The 13,598-nt window shown below is 40.1% G+C and overlaps 1 protein-coding gene across 5 annotated transcripts in view; it reads left to right on the forward strand.

The window, feature by feature from the left end:
- The window catches only part of ZNF346 (zinc finger protein 346), a 70,971-nt gene that overhangs the window by 36,244 nt on the left and 21,129 nt on the right, over positions 1–13,598 (forward strand). For 4 of the 5 annotated variants that reach the window (XM_055325010.1, XM_055325008.1, XM_055325007.1 and 1 more), the window contains one exon: positions 12,760–12,863. In XM_055325010.1, the coding sequence (XP_055180985.1) occupies positions 12,760–12,863 (104 nt within the window). Of the gene's footprint in view, positions 1–4,730; positions 4,886–12,759; positions 12,864–13,598 lie in introns of all 5 variants that reach the window. The other variant, XM_055325011.1, reaches the window with a different exon arrangement.

Genomic DNA, 13,598 nt, shown 5'->3' on the forward strand with positions numbered 1-13,598 from the left:
CCTTGGTGTCTTTTTTTTTTTTTTTTTTTTTTTGGCCTTGGTGTCTTGAACCTGATTTACCCCTGTTTCTAGGTGTCTGGTCTCTACTGCCTGGGTCCTTTTTATGAGGTGAGGGCCGGGAGACTGAGAAACTGGCCAGAGTATACTTTGGCTCCAGCTTCTTTGTATCCCATGCTTGTGCCAAAGTTGTGGAGAACAGGATACAGGAGAGGCTACTTCTGGGCTGAAAGCTTCCCAGCTTGCTCTGCATTTGACCTGGCACTGGATAAGGTGGAGATAGAGGAGGATGGTAAAAGCTGGCCTGACTTGGTTGTGTGACCTCTTTCATAGTCCTTAGCAGTTAGCTGCTTAACTCTTACCCAGAAGTACAAGAACTGTTTGGCCTGTGCTAATCCTGTCAAGTAATCTATAGGGAAATCAGATAATTTGTTTACTTGGTGAGCAGACTAATCTTGGAAAGTTTAATGTATTGCTTGTGAACTGAGTACCCTGGAATAAAATGGAATTTTGGCCACATCCAAGGAAGGTATGTTTACATTTGGGGTGGTACAGAGACCTATGCCTTTTTGTATGCTTCTCCAATTTAAAAACTAGTCTAGTCTGACTCCTAAATTAATATGGGCCCTCTTTCTGCCTCATAATTTCAAACTTGTTTGATACAAATCCTCCCCCAAACACACCCCAATTTTCCTTTCACTAATTTGACAAACATTCATTGATACCTGCTCAGTTCCCAGGTTGGCTGGGCATCCGAGCTACAGAGATGAGGAAGATACTGTCCTTGTCCTGAAGGGATTTATAGTTCTAGTCCAGGAAGCAGACACCAAAACAGTTTCAGCTTAAATGGGTGCAGTGAAGAAGATTGTATAAGAATTGGTTGTGCACAAAGAGAGAGTGACCTTTGTCCTTGAGGGATAAGAAGGGATCGCTTGATCTTGAAGCAGAGAACACAGCAGCTGTGCTCTAAAAAGTGAATTGCTTATGTGTCTATGAATGTACAGTGTCACTTAGGACCCAGCTCATTTTTCCTACTCTCCTCACTTTCCAATAATTATATGAGGCCTAAGTAGATACCTGTAACCCCAAGTTCTGCTCATCTTTGTTTTGTTTTGTTTTTCTCTTAGCAACTTTTTTTTTTTTTAACATTTATTTATTTATGAGAGAGAGAGAGACAGAGAGGGAGAAGCAAGGGAACCCTGGGTGGCGCAGCGGTTTAGCGCCTGCCTTTGGCCCGGGGCGCGATCCTGGAGACCCGGGATCGAATCCCACGTCGGGCTCCCGGTGCATGGAGCCTGCTTCTCCCTCTGCCTATGTCTCTGCCTCTCTCTCTCTCTCTCTCTGAGTGACTATCATAAATGAATTAAAAAAAAAAAAAGAGAGAGAGGGAGAAGCAGGCTCCATGCCGGGAGCCCGACGTGGGACTCGATCCCAGGACTCCAGGATCGCGCCCTGGGCCAAAGGCAGGCGCCAAACCCATGAGCCACCCAGGGATCCCCTCTCTTAGCAACTTTTATTGATAATTTATATACCATAAAATTCACCCATTGTAACTGCACAATGCAATGATTTTTTAAGTAAAAGTACAGAATTGCATTTTAGAATATTTCCATCACTCCAGTTAATTCCTTTGTGCTTCTTTACATTAAACCTCCACTCTTACCTTCTGCCCTAGGCAACCACTGTCCTCTATAAATTTACCTATTCTGAACATTTCATATAAACAAAATCATACAATATGTAGCCTTTTGCATTTGGCTTTTCAACATGTTTTTGAGGTTCAGCCAAGTCATACTGTGTATTAGTACTTAATTACTTTTTGTTGCTAAATAGAATCTCCATTGTATAGATCTTGCTTTTTTATTTATTTTTATTTTTATTTTTTTTTAATTTTTATTTTTTTTAATTTTTATTTATTTATGATAGTCACACAGAGAGAGAGAGAGAGAGGCAGAGACACAGGCAGAGAGAGAAGCAGGCTCCATGCACCGGGAGCCCGACGTGGGATTCGATCCCGGGTCTCCAGGATCGCGCCCTGGGCCAAAGGCAGGCGCCAAACTGCTGTGCCACCCAGGGATCCCAATCTTGCTTTTTTAAATTTTTTTTAAAGATTTTATTTATTTATTCATGAAAGAGAGAAAGAGAAAGGCAGAGACGTAGGCAGAGGGAGAAGCAGACTCCAGGCAGGGAGCCTGATGTGGGACTCGATCCTGAGACCGCGGATCACGCCATGAGCCAAGGGCAGGTGCTCAACCGCTGAGCCACCCAGGTGTCCCTTAAATTTTTTTTTAATGATTTTATTTATTTATTCATCAGAGACAGAGAGAGAGAGGCAGAGACACAGGCAGAGGGAGAAACAGGCTCCATGCAGGGAGCCTGATGTGGGACTCGATCCTGGGACCCCAGGATCATGCCCTGGACTGAAGGCGGCGCTAAACCGCTGAGCCACCTGGGCTGCCCTAGATCTTGCTTTTTTATTCTTTGACAGTCTCTGTCTTTTGAGTGGGCTCTTTAGACTATTCACATTTAATTTCATTATTGATATGGCTAGATTTACATTTTCTACTTTGCTATTTATCTCCTTTACATTTTGTTCTTCCCTTTCTCCTTTACTGACTTCTTTTAAGTATTTTTTAGTGGACCATTTTAATTTCTGTTAATATTTTTTATACTTTTTTTTTAATTTTTAATTTTATTTTCTTAGTACTCAAGGGACTACAGGATGCATCTTAACTCATCACAGTCTACTTCAAATTAATACTAACTTAATTCTGATAAAATATAAAAACATTCTTCTAATAGTGATCCATTCCTCCCCCTCCTTTGTACTATTATTGTCATATATATTACATTGATATATGTTATAAGCCTAATTATTCAGTGTCATAATTATTGATTTATACAATATGTCCTTTTTTTTTTTTTTTTTAAGATTTTACTTATTTATTCGTAAGAGAAACAGAGAGAGAGGCAGAGACACAGGCAAAGGAAGAAGCAGAAGCAGGCTCCATGCAGGAAGCCTGACATGGGACTCCATCCCAGGTCTCCAGGATCACACCCTGGGCTGAAGGCGGCGCTAAACTGCTGAGCCACCCAGGCCACCCAATATGTCCTTTTTAAAAAGATTTATTTATTTGTTTGTTTGTTTGTTTAGAGGTGCAGGCAATGGGGAGGGGCAGAGGGAGATGAGGAGAGAATCTCAAGCAGACTCCACTGCTGAGTATGGAGTTATATGCAAGTCTCACTGTCACAACCCTGAGCTCACAACCTAACCCAAAACCGAGATCAGATGCCCAACTGACTGTGCCACCCAGGCACCCCTATACAATATGTCTTTTAAAGAAGTTAAGAGAAGTAATTAGGAAAACAATATTTATAATATCTTTTATATTAACCCACATATTTACCATTTCTGATGTTCTTTTTTTCATCCTCTGGATTCAGGTTATACTTACTACCACTTCCTTTTGGCCAAAAGGGCTTCCTTTACTATTTCTTGCAAACCAAACCTGCTAGCAGTGAATTCTCTCAGTCTTTATCTGGGAATGTCTTTATTTTGCTTTTAGTCTTAATAATTTTTTAAAATAATATCTTTTTGTCATCTCATGGGTTGTGAGATTGAGCCCCATGTCGGGATCCACATTCAGTAGGGAGTCTGCTTGAGGATTCTCTCTCTCTGCCCCTCCACCTGCTTGTGCTGTCTCTCTAAAATAAATAAATAAATAAATAAATAAATAAATAAATAAATAAATCGCCTTTTTTTTTTTTTTTTTTTTAAGAAAGATAAAGACAGGAACTCTTTAAAGTAACAAGAGAGTGGGATGCCTGGGTGGCTCAGCAGTTGAGCATCTGCCTTTGGCTCAGGGCATGATCCTGGAGTCCTGGGATCAAGTCCCATATCCAGCGCCCTGCATGGAGCCTGCTTCTGCCTTTGCCTGTGTCTCTGCCTCTCTCTCTGTGTCTCTCATGAATAAATAAATAAAATCTTAAAAAAAAATAAAGTAGCAAGAGAAAAATGACTCATCATGTATAGAGAAATAATTTGATTAATGACTTAACTTCTCATCTGTAACAATGAAGGCCAGAGGGCAGTGGAAGAACATATCCAAAATAGTGAGAAGATCAAAACTGTCAACCAACCACTCCATGTCCAGCAAAACTATCCTTCAAATATTATTCTAAATGACAGAAGCTAGTCACAAAAGGCCACATATTATACAATTCAATTTATACAAAACATCCAGAATAGGCACATCTATAGAAACAGGGGATAAGTAGTTGCAAGAGGTAACTAGTAGTGGGTATATGGTTTCTTTCTGGGGTGAAGAAAATGTTCTACAATTAGACTGTGGTGGTGATTGCACAATTCTGTGAATATACTAAAAACTACGATTGTATATTTCACGAGGGTGAATTTTATGGTATATGAATTATGTATCAATAAAGATGTTATTTATAAAAAAATAAATAAATAAAGATGTTATTTTTAAAAATTATTTATTTATTCATGAGAGACACAGAGAGAGAGGCAGAGACACAGGCAAAGGGAGAAGCAGGCTCCATGCCGGGAGCTGGATATGGGACTTGATCCCAGGACTCCAGGATCATGCCCTGAGCCAAAGGCAGATGCTCAACCACTGAGCCACCCAGGCATCCCACTCTCTTGTTACTTTAAAGGGTTCCTGTCTTTGTCTTTCTTTTTTTTAAAAAAGTTATTTATTTATTTATTTTAGAGAGACAGCACAAGCAGGTGGAAAGGCAGAGAGAAAGAATCCTCAAGCAGACTCCCCACTGAATGTGGATCCCGACATGGGGCTCAATCTAACCCATGAGATGACAACCTGAGCTGAAACCAAGGGTTGAACACTTAACCAACTGAGCCACCGAGGTGCTCCTATCTTTTTATCTTTCAACAGTTTGACTATGATGTATCTGGGTGTAGGTCTCTTGGTATTTGAGACTTTTGACTATATGGATTAATGTTTTTTTCTTTAATCAAATATAGAGAGTTTTCAGACATTGTTTCTTCAAGTATTTTTTTGCTACTCCTTTCTCTCCTGAGATTCCCCATTTATATTTGTTTAGTATGCTTGATGTATCCACAGGTCTCTGAGGCTCTATTCATTATTCTTCAATTTTTTTTCTCTTTCCTTCAGATTGGATATTTCTGTTGATCTATCTGCAAGTTCACTGATTCGTTCTACCACTTTGAAACTACTGTTGATTTTCTCATGAATTTTTCATTTAATTTATTGTACTTTCAGCTCAACTCTGCTTTTTTGTTTTGTTTGTATTTTGGTTTTTGTTTTTAAGAGAGAGAGAGAAGCAGCGGGCAAAGGGGGAGGAGGAGAGAGAGAATCTCAATCAGATTGCATGCCCAGAATGGAGCCCAACTCAAGGCTCAATCCCATTACCCTGAGATCACAACCTGAGCCGAAATCAAGAGTCAGATGCTTAACTAACTGAGCCACCTAGGCGCCCCTCAACTCTATATTATACGTAGTCTAAGTGAAAAAGTTTTTAACACTACTTCATCAATACCATTATATTTGCTTTCTTTATGCCTTTTTTGTATGTTAAAATTTGAGCTTTTTCAGACCATCAACATTATGGATTCACAAAATAGAAGCACCGAGGCTAAGTAATCTTTTTTTTTTTTAAAGATTTATTTATTTATTCATTCAGAGAGAGCGAAGAGAGAGGCAGAGACACAGGCAGAGGGAGAAGCAGGCTCCCTGCAGGAAGCCCGATGTGGGACTTGATCCTGAGTCTCCAGGATCACACCCCGGGCTGCAGGCGGCGCTAGACCGCTGCGCCACCGGGGCTGCCAATTCATTCTTGTAGACCAATTCATTCTTGTAGACCACCCTGCCAGTTAGACTATACTGATTAACAAATCTGACCCACTGGTGGATTATATCCAACCTGCTTTTACTAGGATCTTTTGTTTTTCGTGGTTACTAACTATAGCTGTAGCTAGAAATCCACTATCTCCCAACAAGTCATAATAAGCAGGGTACTAAATAGGTTATATCTCTCTCTGAGGACCAACTTCAGACAACCGATGAATTTCTGTGGAGCTGAGTTGAAGACTCTAAGGCCACATACGGGCCCAAGGAATAGCAAGTCATTATAGATTAGCAGTGTTCACCATTAATTGGAATATAGGAGGTAGTTAAGTCCTGCAGTGACCAGCTGTTCTGGCCCTAAGTATCCTAAGGCAACTTAAGGCACATTAAGTCACCCAAAGACAGTTGTAACTTGAATTGAGGTGTCATGATCATTTTGTCTCCCAAATACTACTTCTACATTCCTTAAGTTTATGAATTATCTTGCTTCCCTATGCTACCTGTGTCCATACTTCACTGACCCTGTGAAAATCAGCCCTGTGCTAGTTTCTGCCCTACACATTTTCTGGTTGGCTACAATATGGATACAAATCCAATCTGCCAATCATGTCATAAGATTTGGAAGACAAATGCAGCGAAGACCATATCCCTATGGCTTTTGACTATTATTACTATCAAGAAAAGTCATGGAACTATGAGATCATCCTACATCAGTGTTCCAGCATCCATTATCCAGCTTCACAGGCTGAGATGTATGTTCATCGACAATGGAAGCTTCTTACTTTCAGCAAGGTTACAATGAAAGCCTCAAACTATAGCTCTTCTGTCATATATAGTTCCTAGAGACATTTGTGGAGGCCCAACCAAGTACCTCCAGCCTCTCCAATGGTTTTCTAAGCATCTAATTTCTTATATCAAACCTATCCCATTCTGAGGAGATGGTTAGTAGTTGGATTAAAGTTGTATATGGATATCAGGGCAACAGAGATGTACATTTAGGCCACCTTCTCAGAATTCTCATATTTTTTTTTAACATTTTATTTATTTATTCATGAGAGACACAGAGAGAAAGAGAGAGAGGCAGAGACACAGGCAGAGGGAGAAGCAGGCTCCATGCAGGGAGCCTGATGTGGGATTCAATCCCAGGACTCCAGAATCATGCCCTGGGCCGAAGGCAGGCACTTTAACTGCTGAGCCACCCAGCTATCCCCGAATTCTGATAATTTATGTAAGTTATTTTTCCCAATGTGGATCTTAGCTTCCTCCAACCTTGTAAACTTCTCATGGTTTGTATGGGTCAGGAATTTAGGAAGGGCTTTGCTGGACAGTTCTGTCTCAGGGCTTAGAGGGCTCCAAGACTCAGTCCCAGGATCTCTTTCCTTTTCCGTCTACACTAGGCATTTTCTTTTAGTCTGTAGCCTAAAGTATGATTGATATACTGATGATTCTCAATTTATAATCTCCAGCTCTGACCTCTCCCTTGAGCTTCAGACTTGAATCTCTATTTGACTATTGATATCTCTACCCATATATCTGATAGACCACTCATGTTTAACAGCCAAAGAAGAGTCTTAAGTTCTCCTCCAAGCTTATCATCCTCCAGTTTTCATCTCATCTGTTCAGTTGCTCAAGCTCAAAACCTAGGAGTATCCTTGACTCCTTTCCCTCACTCCCCTATATCCAATCGAAGAAATTGCATTTCAGATCTACTTCTAGAATATAATTCCAAATCCACACACTTTTCTCTGTCTCCATTGCCAACTTCCATTGCCATCCCCATACAGTCTGCTAACATAATGACCAGAGTAATCATTTTGAAACATAAGCCAGATCTTGTTGCCTCTCATGGCATAAAAACAAAATCCATAGTTGAAATCGTAGCTTTTGAGGTGTTACATTCATTCGATGTGATCCGGTAGGCCTCACACTACCTCTCCAACTTTATTTCCCACCACTTTTGTCTCCTTCACCATACTCTAGCCACACTGACTTCCTTTCTATTCCGAATATGCCGAACTAATCCCTGCCTCAGAGACCTGGCACTGTCTCAGGCTAGAACACTATTTCCCCCAGACCTTGTGGCTGATGCCTCCTAAGATGATCTTCACTGATTATACTGCCCCCATCATTCTCTACCACTCACTTTGTTTTCATAGCATTTCTTCCTCTCTGTCATTATTTTGCTTTTTACTTACTTTATGTTCTGTCTTGTTGATATGGCTCCAGTGCTGGCACAGAGAAGACATTCCAAATACATATTTGTGGACTGTGTGGATATACTCTCTGGGCCAGAGAGGTGCATGGTCCCTGTCCTGTTCAGTGTTTGAAGGTCAGATTGTGAATATCTTTAAAAAAGAACCTCATCTTCTTTAATTTACCTCATCTTCTTTAAAGAATTTTTTTTAAAAAATCCAGCATCTCCAGGTCAGGAGAGGATGACTGGACTCTGACGCCTGGGTACCACCTCCCCCCTTATAGGCTTTGCATTCTGAGGAATCTCTCATCCTTCCTTTAAAATAAAAGCTCTGGCCCAGGTGTGTTCACAGACCCCCTTCCCTTGGTTTCTCTGAACCCAACTGAGGCTAGCAAGGTCTTTCACAAAAACTTATTGACCACTGTAGGAGAAAAATGGGGAAATAAACAGGGACACCAAGGAGCAGAAATATAGCTAGATAGCAAGCCTTTCTCCCCAAAAGGGCTGGCATAAATAAACTTTAGATTTTGTAGTAGAGTAGGGAAAGTCACCTTAAAAGTTTCCTACCAAGGGATCCCTGGGTGGCGCAGCGATTTGGCACCTGCCTTTGGCCCAGGGCGCGATCCTGGAGACCCGGGATCGAATCCCACGTTGGGCTCCCGGTGCATGGAGCCTGCTTCTCCCTCCCTCTGCCTGTGTCTCTGCCTCTCTCTCTCTCTCTCTCTCTGTGTGTGTGTGACTATCATAAATAAATAATAATTTTTTAAAAAAGTTTCCTACCAAGAGGGGCACCTGAGTGGTTCAGTCAGTTAGGCATCTGACCCTTGGTTTCAGCTCAGGTAATGATCTCATAGGTTATGGAATCAAGCCCCATATCAAACTCTCTGCTTAGCAGGGAATCTACTTGAAGATTCTCTCCCTCTGCTCCTCTCCCCATTCAAATAAATAAATCTTAAAAAAAAATAAAATAAAAGTTTCCTACCAAGAACCTCCCTCCTGGGCATCTTGACCATGTTTTGGTCCAGAGTAGAAGATAAAAAATGTGAGCTTGCTGTCCCCTCACAGTTTTTTGGACTCTGCCCCTGCGTCAGATTATTGGTGTCATGATAGAACTTAGGCCTTATGTGAAATGTTGCTTCCTCCCCAAAGGTAAGGCTTAGTTCCCCAGGCCCAACAATTAAGAACAGGTTAAGATCATACTTTCCTACAGTGTAGAACTTGTGTAATATGTTAGGTGAATTTAGATGTTTCAAAGTCAGATTAAGAACAGTGAGAAAAAATTTAACACTTATCAAGTTCTAGAACAAGAAACATTTATCAAGTTCTAGAATAAGAAATACCGGGTAGCCCGGGTGGCTTGGCAGTTTAGCGCCACCTTCAGCCCAGGGCCTGATCCTGGAGGCCCCGGGATGGAGTCCCACGTCGGGCTCCCTGCATGGAGCCTGCTGCTCCCTCTGCCTGTTTCTGCCTCTCTCTGTCTCTCTCTCTCTTTCTCTCTCTCTCTCATAAATAAATAAAATCTAAAATATCTTAGGGCACTTGGCTGGCTGAGTCCACGAAGCATGAGACTCTTGATCTTGGAGTTGTGAGCTCAAGCCCCATGTTGGGCGTAGAGATTACTTAAAATCCATATTTTAAAATATATATATTCACGGGTACAATATAGAAAATAATTAATTTGCTCAGAAGCATAGTACCCAAGGGGCACCTGGGTGGCTCAGTGGTTGAGTGTTTGCCTTTGGGTCAGGTCATGATCCTGGGGTCCTGGGATCGAGTCCCAACATCAGGCTACCCATGAGGAGCCTACTTCTCCCTCTGCCTATGTCTCTGACTCTCTCTCTCTGTCTCTCATGAATAAATAAATAAAATCTTAAAGAGAGAGAGAGAGAGAGAAAAGCATAGTACCCAAAAAAGAATTGACATTGGGGGCAGCCCTGGTGGCGCAGTGGTTTGGCACAGCTTGCAGCCTGGGGTGTGATCCTGGAGACCCAGGATCGAGTCCCACATCGGGCTCCCTGCATGGAGCCTGCTTCTCCCTCTGTGTCTCTGCCTCTCTCTCTGTGTCTATGAATAAATAAATAAAATCTTTAAAAAAAAAAAAAGAATTGACATTGGGATGCCTGGGTTGCCCAGCGGTTGAACGTTTTGCCTTCAGCTCAGGGCATGATCCCGGAGTCCCGGAATCGAGTCCCACATCTGGCTCCCTGCATGAAGCCTGCTTCTCCCTCTGTCTCTGCCTCACTCTCTCTCTCTCTCTCTATGTCTCATGAATAAATAAATAATCTTAAAAAAAAGAATTTGACATATAACATTGACAATGAGCATGTACTAAGCTAGACACTGTACCAGATGCTTTGTGTGGAAAATCACAAGGATAATACATTCTATGAGATACATGTTATCAGTAGTTCCCCTTATTCATGGGGAATATATTCCAAGATCCCTACTGAATGCCTTAAACCACAGATTGTATTGAACCCTATATATATACTATGTTTTTTCTTATACATACATTCCTGTGATAAAGTTTTATTTAGAAACTAAGCACAGTAAGAGACTGACAATAATAACTATTAATAAAATAGAACAATTATAACAATATGTAGTAAAAGTTATGTGAATGTGGTATCTCTTTTTATCTCTCAAAATATCTGACTGTACTGTACCCACCTTGTGGTAATGTGAAATGGTAAAATGCCTACGTGATGAGATAAAGTGAAGTGAATGATGTAGGCATTCTGACATAACATTAGGCTACTGTTGACCTTCTGAAGATATGTGAAAAGGAATATTATCTGCTTTCAGACTAGTTGATCGTGGGTAACTGAAATCACAGAAAGTGAAACTGCCAGATAAGGGAGGACCCCCATTGGAAACAGAGGAAAACTACAGGATGGAGATTAAGTAATCTTATAAAATCACACATAGAGGGGATCCATGGGTGGCTCAGCAGTTTAGCACCTGCCTTTGGCGCGATCCTGGAGTCCTGGGATGGAGTCCCACGTCGGGCTCCTGGTGCATGGAGCCTGCTTCTCCCTCCTCCTGTGTCTCTGCCTCTCTCTCTCTCTCTCTCTGTCTATCATAAATAAATAAATTAAATAAATAAATAAATAAATAAATAAATAAATAAATAAATAAATAAATAAATCTTAAAAAAAAAATCACACATAGAAACAGCAGTAGGATATGGACCCAAGTTAGCGTGCCTGGGGAGCCCAAGTTCCTAATCATGCATGATTTGTACCATACATACTTGACTGGTATTAGATAATAGTTTGTGTTTACTGTATGATAACAGAATTAATTTACCTTTTCTCATGAAGGTAAAAGATCATCCAGCAGCATCTTCTAATTGATACTTATCCTCCAAAATTGCTTTTCAAATATTCTGATTTATTCCAAAGAAACCAACTTTTAATATTCCTTAATAAACTCACGGGGGCACCTGGGTGGCTCAGTGGTTGAGTGTCTGCCTTTGGCTCAGGTCATGATCTCAGGATCCTGGGATCAAGGCCCACATCAGGCTCCCAGCGGGGAGCCTTGCCTTTCCCTGTGCCTATGTCTCTGCCTCTCTCTCTGTGTCTCTCATTGAAAGATGAGAACATTAAAAAAAAAAAAAAAAAAAAAGAAAGATGAGAACATTTATTTTGTATGAAAGAATATGAGCTTTTTTTTTAAGATTTTCTTTATTTATTCATAACTAAACCCCAATACGATTTTCTAACCAAAATAGTGTATACAGTTATTATACCAATGTAAATTTTTAAAATCAGAACGTGCACAGCTCCTGGCTGGCCCAATCTGTAGAACATGCAACTTTTTATCTCAGGATTGTGAATTTGAGCCCCACATTGGGTATAGAGATTACATGAAAATAAAATTAATGAAATAATAAAATAAAAATAAATAATAAAGGAAAATGCTATTGATCTTTTCATGGAATAAATGTGGGAGTTGTTTTATTTTTAATTTGACAGAAAATGTTCACAAATAATTAAAAAGCTACAGAATTTATTACAATTTTTTTTAATGAGTGATAAAATGATTCTTTTTTGAAGTCTTTCAATCTTTCTGATACTATCTAGGAAGAAGTCTTATTTAGATGCTGTCATGTCTTAATACCTTTCTTCACAGTTGCCGCTCTCTTATTTTTCATAGGAAGAGCTCCAAGCTTCTGACACCAGTGTCTGTCTAGTATTATTTCATTTTTATTGGTATCTATTTAATTTTAAGTTAATGATCTAAAGATTTCTTTTTAAAAGAATAGCATGGTGTTTATAGTTAATAATGCTGTATTGTATATTTGAAAGTTGCTGAGAGAGTAAATCTGGCAAGTTTTCATCACCAGAAAAAAAATATGTAACTATATATGATGAAAAATGTTAACTAAAGTCATCATGGTAACCATTTTGCAATATATACAACTACCAAATCATTATACTGTACACCTGAAACTAATATAATGTCACTTGTCAATTATAACTCAAAAAATGTACTTAGTAAAAATTGGCTTGCACAAAATTGTAAAGTATGTAATTGTATAGGTGATATGAGAACATAGCATGAATCATGAAAGCATAGGGAAGGAGTAACTAACATGTCCTGAGATGTAATAGCATGGCATTCCATTACTCAGTCCCTACGTTTGAGACAGGATTCAAAGACAGTGCTGTTGAGGAAGGTTTTTAACTCAAATATTTTTTATTTTCCTCTCTATAGTGGAACACATGATCCAGAAGAACCAGTGTCTCTTTACCAATACCCAGTGTAAGGTTTGCTGCGCCCTGCTCATTTCTGAATCCCAGAAGTTGGCACACTACCAGGTATGCCATTATACCTTTAGAAATACTTTACTTTCTAAAAATGAAAAAAAGAGGAGATCCCTGGGTGGCTCAGCGGTTTAGCGCCTGCCTTCAGCCCAGGGCGTGATCCTGGAGACCCGGGATCGAGTCCCACATCAGGCTCCCTGCGTGGTGCCTGCTTCTCCCTCTGCCTGTGTCTCTGCTTCTCTCTGTCTCTGTATCTCTCTTGATAAAATAAATAAAATCTGAAAGAAAGAAAAAAAGAAAGAAAAAGAAAGAAAGAAAGAAAGAAAGAAAGAAAGAAAGAAAGAAAGAAAGAGAAGAAAGAAATACTTTACTTGCCACACTCAGTGCCAAGTCCTCACTTCTCCATGGCTTACACAATGAAGTGTATGTAATTCCTTCTTAGCCCCCCAGACATTATATCCAATAATGTTGACTGTGACTTGAAGGTTGATTTAATTTTTCTGTATCTCGTTTCTCCCATCTAAATCAGGATCATCATACTTATATCTCAGTGTAGTATAGTTAGAAAGTATGCGGTTTGGCTTTAAATACACCTGAGTTATAATCACAACTGTGCTGCTCATTTTGGGCAAGAAACCTCACCATATTCAGCCTTCGTTTCCTTATCTGTAAGATAGAGATAATGGTAATTTTCTCATAGATTACTATGAAGGTTAGATTTGATAGCCTGTAAAGTGCTTTGAACAGAGTAGGAACTCAATAAACTAGGTTTCTTCCCCCTACCTTTTC

Source organism: Nyctereutes procyonoides, unplaced genomic scaffold, assembly GCF_905146905.1.
Source record: "Nyctereutes procyonoides isolate TBG_1078 unplaced genomic scaffold, NYPRO_anot_genome, whole genome shotgun sequence".
Classification (NCBI taxonomy): Eukaryota; Metazoa; Chordata; class Mammalia; order Carnivora; family Canidae; genus Nyctereutes; species Nyctereutes procyonoides.